The sequence below is a fragment of the Enhydra lutris genome, unplaced genomic scaffold (genome assembly GCF_002288905.1).
Source record: "Enhydra lutris kenyoni isolate GAN:26980312 unplaced genomic scaffold, ASM228890v2 scaffoldscaffold22, whole genome shotgun sequence".
Classification (NCBI taxonomy): Eukaryota; Metazoa; Chordata; class Mammalia; order Carnivora; family Mustelidae; genus Enhydra; species Enhydra lutris.
In genome coordinates, this window is record NW_019154106.1 from 33,049,985 (window position 1) to 33,063,368 (window position 13,384).

The 13,384-nt window shown below is 32.6% G+C and overlaps 1 protein-coding gene across 1 annotated transcript in view; it reads left to right on the forward strand.

Annotated features, from left to right (window-relative positions):
- Positions 1-13,384, forward strand: part of LOC111149702 (kinesin family member 18A) — a 70,604-nt gene that overhangs the window by 18,924 nt on the left and 38,296 nt on the right. Inside the window, exons 10-12 of the mRNA XM_022506923.1 lie at positions 4,140-4,304; positions 8,416-8,537; positions 13,021-13,262. Of these exons, the coding sequence (XP_022362631.1) occupies positions 4,140-4,304; positions 8,416-8,537; positions 13,021-13,262 (529 nt within the window). The remainder of the gene's footprint in view (positions 1-4,139; positions 4,305-8,415; positions 8,538-13,020; positions 13,263-13,384) is intronic.

Sequence of the window (13,384 nt, forward strand, 5' to 3'; positions counted from 1 at the left end):
ATGATAGCAGAGGAATGATAATCTTTGGGGAACTGGGCAGAGCAATACAGAATCCGCCTAGTGAAACAGACCCCCAGCTCAAATTACTAATGAGAAGCCATTGTTCAAAATTTAAAAACACATGGTAAAACAGTCCACCATAACCAAGTCAGCAGATTTGGCAAATAATGACAGAATTCCCAAAATTTCAGACACTTGAGCAATCTGATAAAACTAAAAAAGACTGAAGATGTCAAAAAAGGAATTAATGGTAAAGGAATAAAACATCAAAAGAACATTCATATATAAAAAGAAAACAAATGAAACTTCCAGAAATTAAAGCTTTATTCACTGAAATTTCAAAGTTCATTTTATAGGTACAGTGCTAGGTAGTCTTTAAAGTGCTTTAAATGCATTAACTCAATTCTCATAAAACCCTATGAGGGATGTTATATTATTATCCTTATAATCAAGATGAGGAAACCAGAGCACAAAGAAGTCATCTTGCACAGGGTCACACAGCTCATATGTGTCAGACCTATGATTTGAACTCAAGCAAGTTGATTCTAGAGCATATTACCTCTATCCTTTTCTCTGTGTTAGATAAGCTAAAGAGAGTCGAAACTGGGAGACCTGAGGAAATCATATCAAATACAGGATAAAAAGATAGCAAATGTGAACAACATGTTGTTGCATGAAAGACAAACTGAAAAGTCATGCATTCTTCTTATAGTTATTCTGAAGGAGATATATTAGTGTAAAAGGAAAAAGGATAATATGCAAAGTTTCAGGCTTAGAATTTTTTAGGACTAACAAAATGTAAATAAGATGTAAGTTCAAGAAGCATGAGAGCTAAGCAGGATCAAAAATAATGTATGCCTGGATATATGCAACTCCAGATCACCAAAGAGCAGAAAAATAAACATTTTAATAATAATTCTCCCCAGTTTTAGTGTTCACTAATGATAAGCTTAATTTTATTTTTATTGATTTTTTTTGAAATTAGTTACACAGGTAATACATAAGATACATTTGCATATTACTTATTAAAAAACTGTCCCTTATAAATAACTTTCTGGTCCTCTTAGACCACCACCCCAAATGTGTTTCTCCTTTACCTACCTTCCCATAAATAACAATTACATATAAAAATTTTATATTTTTTCAATGTCTGAAAGCCATCAAATTTTTTTTTTTAAGATTTTATTTATTTGACGGAGAGAGAGATCACAAGTAGGCATAGAGGCAGGCGGCGGGGTGGGGGGGAAGCAGGCTCCCTGCTGAGCAGAGAACCCGATGCGGGGCTCTATCCCAGGACCCTGAGATCATGCCTGAGCTGAAGGCAGAGGCTTAACCCACTAAGCCACCCAGGTGCCCCTGAAAACCTTCAAATTTTAAATAGTGCTTTAAAAACTAGCATTTCAGTTTTTTCTCAGACTATGATTGCAGAGTATGATATGCTAAGAAGTTAATCATAAAGTATTCATTAATATATCATTGATGCCAGTTTATCAGTAGCTATTAAACTATACTATTAAAATTAGTAACTTATTTATTGAGTATGCATTTATTATTCCTTATCTTACTGAAAATGCCTTTTTTAAAAACAACTTTATAAAGATTTGATTGACATACCGAAAATAGGAGTACTTATTAAGACAGAGTGGGAGATGAGTTTGGCCAGGTTTTTTTTAATTTTTTGTTTGCATCTGTATTCTTCTGTTTACTGCCTGTTTTCAGTCTACTTCCCTTTTAGAATTTCTTACTTTTGATCAGTTAAATCTACATATTCCAATTCTTATAGCTATTCACATGAGACTAGGTAAACAATGGAGATAAAACCTCGTAAGTGTATTGGTTGTAGTTAAAGTACTGAAAAAAAATAGGAAGACATCTGTAGAGATTGAGGTGTTTTTTGTTGGTGGCAGTTTTCGTTTTGTTTTTTACATGCTAAAGTATCAAACTATAGTTTTACTAAACTGTCTGCTAGGGCAAGGAATTTTATCTCTCTCTTGGATCCCCTCCAAAATGCTTTATTATCAGAAGCTCTAAAAGAATCTCATAACATTGATTCAGGCATAAATGATTCTAGAGTATAGACTCTGAGATTAGAATTAAAGTGAAACTCTTGGGTGATTTTACAGCCATATAAAGGTAATCTGCAAATTATTTTTAGCCAAATAATGAGTTTAGCATGTTAGCGGTCCTTTTGTACAAAGCAGTAGTAACATCTAAATTTTAGAATTTTTTGTGCGTTCTCACTCAAGAAGTTTTGTGGTGTTCTGGTGATTTTGTTAATAAAATATATAAAACTCTTTTGAAACCTTAATGGGAAGCATTTGCTTTAATGTCAGGGTTTAACATGCAAATTTTAGCATTTATCCCCAGACACTTATTTGCTATTTATTTCAGAACAATTATTCAATAGGAGTACCCATATGGAAAATGTCCCCTTAGAGAACCATCATAAAAGATACATTTGTTGGACTTTTTTTTTTTAAAGATTTTATTATTTTGAGAGAGAGAGAGACTGTGTACATGCGAAGGGGGGAGGGGCAGGGGGAGAAGGAGTCTCTCAAGGAGACTCCACACTGAGCACTGAGCAAAACTGTGAGATCACAACCCAAGCCGAAATCAAGAGTTGAACACTTAACCAACTGAGCCAGGCACCCCTTGATGGACGTTTAGAAGTAAAAACTCAAAAACATACTTTTAGAGATTTTCAGTGTAAAACTTTTTGGTATTAAATATTAGCTGCCATGAGAGCCTTAGAGCATTTCCTGCCCTGGTTTCTAAGAGTTTGTAGAACATTTATAAATGTTAAAGCAAAGTAAAGATAATTTGATACAACTGTCTTCCTTCAGGCAGGTACACTACTCTTATGTTCATTTTCAGATGAGGTAACTAAAGATCCAGTGAGATTAACTTGCCTGAATTTTCACACCTGCTGAATAGCAGAAGAAAGTCAAGAGACTGCATATCCTACCTTCTGTTATAGTAGTGGGTCTTAATTTTTCAAGTCTCATTACCCATTACTGTTTAAAAAAATTATTTAGGAACTTAAAGAACTTTTGTTCTTATGAATTCCATCTACCAATATTCCTATATTAAATTTTCAAACTGAGACTTAAAAATGTATTTATGTATTAATTTTAAAACTATTAGCTCATTGCATGATAACTTAAGTAACACTTTAATGAAAAATAATGAATTATGTTTTCCAAAGCAAACAAAAAGAGGTGGTGAGAAGAGTGACATTCTTTTACATTTCAGCAAATTTCTTTAAAGCCTGGATTTTCCCCCAAATTAAAATATATTAAAGAAGAACTTATCTTTTAAGAGAATAAGTAAGGCTTTTGACCAAGTACAGTATAGTCCCTGATCCTTTTTTCTTTCGTTAGTTCCTACTCCCAAAACCAGTTACAGGTGCTTTTTTCTAATCTGGGGATCTTTTTCAAGTCCAGCCATTATATCTTATGATTTTTGAGTTCAGTATCTATTTACAATTAGCCCAGAGAGATCAAGCTGTTCAGCTCACCGTTCCCATGATAGTGTGCAAGACCCTTGGGGTAAAAAACCAAAAGGCCAGATCTGTGCCTACTTAAAATACCAAAAATATTGAGAACACCCATTATGGATCTTGAACCAACCATCAGTTAAAATCAGATATTTATGAGCTGTTATAAGCTCCATTTTCTAACACTTGCACCAGCCTATCTAAAGCATTGTAGGCAATATCAGAGCAGTTATTTCTTCACATCTTTCAAGTTGGAGGAAGGGAAAGAGCAGGACGTGCATCTGCTTTAATTTTGAGTAAAGAAATCATGGGAAATATCAGAACTTGTATGAACTTTTCAAATGCAGCATTTAAAGGAATGTATTTTAGCACACACAAAAAGCTACAGTCTTCAATTGTTGTAATTCCTAAAGCCATAAAATCTCAACATGTAATTTTATAAAAATGACTCACAGCTCAATTTCCTATTTTCCTGCAAGCAGGAGTATTGTGGAGATTTCAAAGGGGAAATAGCTTTAAGTACAAAAGTATAGCCTAATTTAATAGACTGCAGTTGCACCCTTATGAGAAAATTTACCACTTTACTAATATCACATACATCAAATATCATAAAAATTAAACTATTAAATGCGTTATTTTTCAGGCCACTTGCAAACGAGATCATAGACTTGCAATGTTGAAAACGCGTCGCTGCTACCTGGAGAAGAAAATGGAGGAGGAATTAAAGCAATTTGATGAGAATACTAATTGGCTCCATCGTGTAAAAACTGAAATGGAACTCTTAGGTCAAAATGGTCATATTCCAAAGGTATAGATGTGTTTATGTATTCAGACTCATTTGTAAGAACTAAGCTCTTTAAACTCATTGTTTTTGTCATTGGGTAAATATTTCTCATAAGACAACTACTATTCCATCTCTCTGAGATTTAGTTGACTCATTTTACCATTTCCCTTCACTGATTCTACCTTCTACCTCACTAATTCTTCAATAAATTTGCCTTTTCTTTACTTTATGAAGAGTAAAGTTCTTTTAAGTAAAGTTATTCTTAAGCAATTACAACCTATTATGAGATAGCTCTTAAGTTAGAATAAAGTAATCAAACTGTACTTGAGGATTCATCATTTAGGTAATTTCAGTTTGTTTTAATACTTAAGGTTTTGTGGAAAAATAGTTTTAAACATGGCCACCCTTACTTGTATCATAGCTAACAAAAGCTGATTTGAAAGTTGTGTGTGTGTATGTGCATATAAGTACTAAATTGAAGATATTCCACCTAGAAGGGCAAAATATTATAAAGAGTAGTAATAGGTAATGATGGTTAATGGCTGAATCAGATAAGAATTGTGTTTATCCACATGGTTACAGAAATCTGATTTTTTTTATGCCTTTACCAGTCAGGGCTTTATTTTGTTCCCCTGACAATAAGTCTTGAGAATATGCAGTTTATTCCTAATATAGTACCTCCAAAATATCATCAGTGTCATTATTATACTTCTCATTTCATAGTTGCCATATCATTATTCCATCTTTAGTCTCAACTTCACACTTATGCCAGAAGAAGAGAGAAATAAAGTGGGAAGGTGTATCTGTCTTGGGAGAGTGAAAGCATTTCCGGAAATTCCTAGCAGGCCTATCTTATTGGCTAGAATTGTCACATGGCTGTCCCTAGCTATAAGGGAATATAGAAAGGTGAATATTTTTGCTGGAACCATTATCACTCTGAACAAAATTAGTTTTCTAAATAAGAAGGGAGGGGAAAATGAATATAGCATAAGCAATAAGTAGACACCTGCTACAAAGTACCTAATTTTGATCCAAATATCTATTACTTTTTTTAAAAGAATAACTTCATTACACTTTTTTTTTTAAAGGAGTGTCTGAGTCTTTACCTGGATGATGCTTTTCTGAATTTCAATACTATGTATTAGCTAATTGGTATCTAATCCTATGGAAGTTTCAAATTTCTAAAAAACCACTAGACTGATTGTCAATACAGGTAAAATAAAGTATAATATATTCAGTAGCAAATGAATGCAGGTTGTCATGGTTAATACTCAAAGATAACAATTTTTTTGTTGTTGTAACTGAAAAATATTACCCAGTGCATCATGACTAGGGAAATGAATTCTCTGGTTGGCTAGCAATAGCTACAAAAGGCCATTCTTTTAGCGTTAAAACTCAGACTAGGGAGGGAGAAGACTAGCAGGACCAGTCAATGATGACAGTCACGGTATTGAAAGGAGCAGTGAGCAACAAGCAGCAGATACCCTATTTCCTAAGAAGAAAACGAAAGATAAATGAAGATGGAATAAGTCTTTCTATGGAGATTTATTGAGGGTTAGCCAAAAACTTTTATTTCTCACTAGTTTTACTTAGATTATACTTATAATTTATTTGTATAATCAAAATTCTAATTTATAACCAAATCCCAATTACAGAAGTACTTAACTTATTTAGCATTAAAGAGGCAAAAAGATAAATAAATAAACTGTAGAAATTTACTGCTTTGCCTTTGCTTCCCCATACTTACCATAAGCTCCCAATTTAAAAAGTGTTATGGTATTCTTTTTAGTATTATTATTATAATTGGTAATTTGTTTTTGCCTCTTTGTCTACTTAGTAGCATTTATAAAGTTAATATTATTTGGGTTATTTTCAATAAATTTACATTTTTCGATAAATTTACATTTTTACAATAAATTTACATTTCAATAAATTTACAGTATGGTCAGATTTATTTTTTCTAGCAATCTGTCTTCTGTAACTCCCTTAAGCAAAACTTTTTCACACCTGACTGTGAACCTAGACTTTATTTTTAAAGACCTTATTTTTTTAATGAATTTCATCACAAATAATTTGGAAAAACAATAAAATTAAAACTGCTTCCATTCCTACAACCCTAATTTAACTTTCAATTCTTTTTACCATGGATATTTTCACAGCTGATGTAAGCAAACAGACATTATTTTGCAAAAGAACTTACCACAGTCATATAACTCTGGACACAGACCCAGTACTGTGACTTTCGAATTGGTACTCTTCTTTTTATACCTTTTCTGCATTATCTACCACTTAAGCTCTCAAATCTGTTTACTACTTTCTGTTTCCCACTGCCACTACCTTTATTCAGAACGCTACCCACCATTATTGGACTGCTACATTTGGTCTTTTGGATTCCAGTCAAATTCCACTATAATGAAAATGAGCCTTCTAGAAAGTAAACCTGATCATATTAATCTTCAGTGCTTTCTGCCTGATATAAACTCTGTTATGATTTCCCAGGCCTGAATACCTCTCATTTTATATATAACCTCACATTATATTTTTCACTTTAGCCATTACTAACATACTTGTAGTTCTCAGAATAGACCATGTTCTTCCAATCAGATTCTATCATTAGTGTATCAAGATAAGACAAGACGCAAATTGTAAACTTAGCTTTCCAAAGATGACACACAAGCCAAGGCCTATTGTTGACTAAAATAATTATATAATCAAGTCTTGTCTTTTTAAGAGACAGGTAATTCAAGAAGATAAAATAATAAGATTATCAGGGGAAATATTTAAAGAAAGATTCTTTTTTCAAGAGAAAAGAAGGCATATTTGGCAAATATGTTTAGACCATTAGGATCATTGAATCTTATAACTGGAAAAAACTAAAGAGATCATCTAGTCAAGCTCTTAAATTTTAGTCAAATAAACTGATCTCCATAAAGACTATATTTTTAGCTTCAGGTAGCATTTGTGTTCTGGCTGAGACCATTTCTAAGACCACCTGACTCAGGCCAGTGCTCTCACCATACCATTCTGACTCCCTAAAGAGGGTGAAAATATAGTCATAAATCATATGAAGAAACAACCCCCAACTTTACTATGTCTCAGATACATCAAATGATATTGTTTCCCATAGTGCCTACCACTGGCATAGAAAGTATTAAAAAAAAAAAAAAAGAATAAGAAACAATTTTAAGCTTTTAGAGAATCAGTGGTCAACTGGTAAGGAGTATTGAAGAGTGAAAATGGATTTGTCATGGGGAGGAAGCTTCCTGACATAGCTCTTCTGTTTATGAGATTGCTGTCACAGTCCTTCAGATGTCCAAAAGATTTCATTTCCTTTCCTCCTATTGACCAAAATTTTCCCAGTTAAGGATTCTGAGAATGCTATTGGATTATCCCTTTCACACTTTAGTATAACCACGTAGCTGACATTTTCCTACTTAAGGTTTAGTAGGTTTAAGGAAAGATAAATAATTTTAGGGAGTAGATTAGAGAACACTTGCAGCTAACCACATGTGGTTTAGGAAAATGGGAACCTATAAAAGACTTTTCATACTTCTGCTCTAGGATAAAGCTTATACCAGACTGGGTGAAGGCAAGAAATTTTTATTACATGCAACTCCAGAAACTGAATACAGGGGCTATAACACTGAAACAGTTTGATGTACCTACTGTCGTGGTTGTGAACCTTACATTCTAAGTAGACAGAGAAACTATAAACAGATAAATGAAATTGTTACTGATCGATACTGTGGCAGAGACTGTTGGAAGTGGAGAGTATCCATCTTTAAATATAATGCTCAGGAAAAGCCCTGAAGAAATGACAGTTAAGCAAAAACTGGTCATATTCATATTTTCACAGCATTATCCAGAAGTTGGATAGACCAAGAAACTATCATCATAATAAAATTTGTTCTAAATTCCTGACATTAATTTCTGAGAAACTTAAAACTTACCTTTCTTTTAAGTTAGAGACCACTTATACCAGGATGTTTATTTCTCAGATCATTCCTAAATATTATCATTTTGTATATAAAAAATTAAAACTATTAGCACCAATATAAAATAATTTTTGTTGAAAATTACTAAATTTTAACATTCTTAAAAGAATCTGAAGTATAGTTTGCATTGTTTTCCCCAGGAGCTCAACAAAGATCTTCATTGTCACCATTTGCACCTCCAGAACAAAGATTTGAAAGCACAGATTAAACATATGGTGGATCTAGCTTGTCTTCAAGAACAACAACACAGACAAACTGAGGCGTAAGTGCATGGATTTATCTATTCTATAAATTTTAATACTTACAGACCTGAGGAACCTGAAGTATAGAAGTTGCTTTCCACTGCCAGAAAAATTTTATTTGGTATAGGATAAATTATTTTTAAGTGTTTGTCAGCGTCAGAAAGTATACAGAGTTAGAAAACATTGAGAAAGTACAAAATATGTGGTTCTTCTCCTCCAACTAATATTTTTAGTGTTTTATAGTTTTGAAAGCATTTTTCTCTAAAAATTTATTAATAGAAGCAATCACTATTAATAACAGCTGAATTTTTTAAGTGGGCAGTTTTTAAAGTATTTATAATTCCAGAATGATTTTTGTCAATAAAATGAAGTTACTAAAAGTGTATATTTTTTAACTTCAACTGTCCCAATTTTTATGTGATGCTATAGTAGCTGTCATGCTCTACTAGCTCAGTAGTAACATCTTTTGAAACATAATGGTAAAAAAAAAAAAAAAAAAGTATAACAGTCTTTATTTTTGTAACCTAGGATATGTCAGTCAACTCTTTAGGTGTCACTTTCATGCTCTATAAAATGAAAAATATATTTCTCTAAGGGTTTTCTGCTAGTATAAAATTCTACTGCAGTTCAAGTATTCTCAAATAACTAGTAATTAATTTTCTATACTTCTGATGTAAAAGAAGTCACATTAGGATAGTTATTTTAAAAAGAGGAAAAGGAAAGGAAAAACTTTAGGGAGATATTCTTCTGTGGTTAAAAGCTCAACCTAATCTTAAGCTTTCTATATCTCTACCTAGAACAGATATGAATATTCATTTACTAACACTCAAGCCACTGGCAAGAGTGAAAGTATCAAAGAAACCCATTACTATATCAGACAAATAGATTAATACATTTAAGGTAAATTTTAGTTTCAAATGGACAAAAAGATTCTAACTAACTTACTGATTTAGCAAATTGCTGAGCCAAAACATTATAAACAGAGATAATATAGCATAGTAGAAAGAGTATGAGTTTTGGAGTTGGTCTTGAATTCTATTTTATATTAGCAGTATGACCTTGCATAAATTATTCAACCTCACTTAACCTTAGTTTTCTTAAGTATTAAAATAGGTTATAATACTTTCTTTAAAAGATTTTGTAAGAATTAAATGAAAAAAAATAATAAAGGTGATGAACTATCAGAGCCTGATCTTGTATAGCAGAGGCAAAAAGTGATATAATATACCTTTAAAGTGCTGAAAGAAAAAAAATTCTAACCAAGAATACTCTACCCAGCACACTTGTTCAGAATTGAGGGGAAGAGATAAAGAATTTTCCAGACAAGCAAAATCTAAAGGGGCTCATAAAACTGGCCTTATGAGAAATATTAGGAGACTTCTTTAAGCTGAAAAGAAAGGGTGCTATTAGGTAATAAGAAAACATGACGGTATAAATCACACTGGTAAAAGTTAATATATAGTAAAGGTAAAAGATGAATTACTTATAAAGCTAATATGAAAGTTAAAAGAAAATGTAGTAAAAACTAACTTTAATTACAATAATTAATGGATATGCAAGATTAAAAAAAAATCTAAAATGTGTCATCAAAAACACAAAATATGGATTTCACTTCTATGTAAAATCCAAAAAACAAGACCAAAAAAGTCCTAACCAAAGCAATTAGACATGAAAAAAAAAAAAAAAAAAACGGAAAAGGAAAGGCATGCAAGCTGGAAAAAAGACCTAGAACTTATTATTTGCAGATGACATAACAGTATATATATATATGGAAAACCCTGAAGACCACCAAAACTACTAGAACTGATCAATGAATTAAGTAAAGTCACAGGATACAAAATCAACATACAGAAATCTGTTGCATTTCTATATACTAATAACAAACTGTCAGAAAAATTAAGAAAACAATTCTATTGACAGTTGCATCAATAATAATAGATACCTAGGAATAAATTTAACCAAGGAAATGAAAGACCAATACACTGAAAACTATAAGACATTGATGAAAGAAATTGAAGAAGACACAAATAAGTGAAAAGATATTCTGTGTTCATGGATTAGAAGAATTAATGTTCAAATGTCCATACTGTCCAAAGCAATCTGTGGATTTAATAGAGTAACATTATTCCAAAGGCATTTTTCACAGAAATAGAACAAAAATTCTAAAATCTGTATAGCACTGCAGAAGACACCAAATAACCAAAGCAATCTCAAGAAAGAAGAACACAGTTGGAGGTGTCACAATTCCTGTCTGATTTATTTCCTTCTGACTATATTACAAAGCTATAGCAATCAACACAGTATGGTATTAGCTTAAAAACAAGCACAGAGTACACTCTATGTTGATTAATTAGAATTTAAATAGAAACTTAAAACAAAAGGAAACTGCACTGTTATTAAGAAACAAAAAGCAGGGGCGCCTGGGTGGCTCAGTGGGTTAAAGCCTCTGCCTTCGGCTCAGGTCCCAGCGTCCTGGGATCGAGCCCCACATCAGGTTCCCTGCTCAAACGGGGAGCCTGCTTCCCGCCTCTCTCTCTGGCAGCCTCTCTGCTTACTTGTGATCTCTGTCTGTCAAATAAATAAATAAAATCTTAAAAAAAAAAAAAAAGCACATAGCTTAATAGAACAGAATAGAGAGCTCAAAATAAACCCACACTTATATGGTCAATTAATTTATGGTAGAGGAACCAAGAATATACAATGGGGAAAGGACAGTCTCTTCAATAAATGATGTTGGGAAAATCAACTACATGCAAAGAAATGAAACTGTGGACCACTGTCTTGCACCATACCTAAAAATTAGCCCAAAATGAATAAAAGTCTTGAACATAAGACCTGAAATCATAAAACTCCTAGAAGAAAACATAGACAATAAGTTCTTTGACATCAGACTTGGAGATGATATTTTGGATTTACTACAAAAGCAAAAGAAACAAAAGCAAACATAAGTGAAATTAACATCAAACTAAAAAGCTTCTGCACAGCAAAAGAAACCATTAACAAAGTAAAAAGGCAACCTTCCAAAGGATACAAAATTTGCAAATCATCTCTGATTAGGGGTTAATATCCAAAATATATAAAGAACATACAACTCAATAGCAAAAAAGGAAACAATCTGATTGGAAATGGGCAGAAAATCTAAGTAGACATTTTTCCAAAGAAGACATACAGATAGCCAACAGGTATATGACAAGATACTCAATATTACTAATCAAGATAATGCAAATCAAAACAATGAGATAATCATTTTGTACCTATGAAGTATGAAGAAATATAGAGTAAGCCTTGGGAAGATCGAGACTTCTAGAGAGACAAAAATGTTCTTTGTTAAAATTTCTTTGTTCTCTCCTCTGCACAGCACGTGATTCATATAGGTGCTCAATAAATAACCTTTTTTTTAAATTGACTTTATGCTTAATGACTTTTCCCTATAGTTTTTGCCTCCTTGGCTTAAATGGAGTACTCCCTACCTTCAACAAAAAGAAAAATGTCACAGACTATTTATTTGTACTACTATCTAAATATTTAAGACTCTGGGGTAATAAAGCAATTATTTCCTTGCTTCTTCCTTCCTTCCTTCCTTGAGAAAATTAATGCCTATCCTTTTCCCACTGCCCTACCCATACTTGAAATGATTCTATTCTCCTGGATGTTCTGAGTCAACTGAAACAACCAGGACTGAAGCATTTCAAGGTCAAGTTGTTTGACATCTTCCTTGATATAAAACTTAAGAACCATTGACTGAGTGTATAAATTTGTAACTGTTTAACTGCAGCTTTTCTTCAGTGAACGTTTACATGGAGGTCTAATACATAAAAAGATACATTCAATACTGCTCCGACTGATAGCAATAGAAAAGATTTTGAATCGGAGCCAGGAAACCTGTGCCCCATCAATTCCCTTTACCCACCATCCTTGTCCACAGCTCTTCCTCCTAGAACTCCTTTGAATGGCTTTGAAAACCATTGCTTTTACTCATGAAGAGCTAACTTCAAGGAAAGTTAACTATGGTTCCTTTGAAATGTTACATACCTGAAATGAATCTCATCATTGAAGAGTGTATTTTTTCATTTTTCATTTTAATTCCATGGTACTTAGTATCAGTAACAGTAGTATCTTTGTTTTATAAATCACATTATGCTTTGCAAAAACCTTTTATATGTATTTAACTCATTAGTTCTCACAGTAGTCTCCTGGTATAAGCAGTGACTATCTAGTTGTACCCCAAGTTATAGAGGAGAAACCTCAGTTTGTGTATTATCCAAGGTCAGATGGAGGCAAGTGAAGACTAGCTAAGAATATGACCTGATGTTTATAATTCCCATCCAGAATTTTTTCACTCTATTCTTAATGTAGTGAGAGTATGTTGAGGCATTCTAAAGGAAAACATGTACAGGATGTCATTCTAATGATCTGCTAATACTTGGGATGGTATGTAAAACTATAATACTATATTTAAAATTTAATATTTTTCTCTCTTTTCTTGTGACCTTCTTTATATAGAGTATTGAATGCTTTACTTCCAGCCCTAAGAAAACAATATTGTGCATTAAAAGAAGCTGGCCTTTCAAATGCTGCTTTTGAGTCTGACTTCAAAGAAATTGAACATTTGGTAGAGAGGAAAAAAGTGGTGGTTTGGGCTGACCAAACTACAGAACATACTATAAAGCAACATGATCTACCAGAGATTTCTGTTCTTATGACCTTTTCACAACTGGGACCACCAGTTCAATCTGCTCCTTGTTGTAAGTACAGCTTTTCTTGTATTAAGGAAATTATAAGGTTATTTCTAAAGAGTAGCCTCCTTTATATATCAATCTACAGAACCGTGAATTTTTTAAATAGGTTTGGCTATTTTGTGAGAACT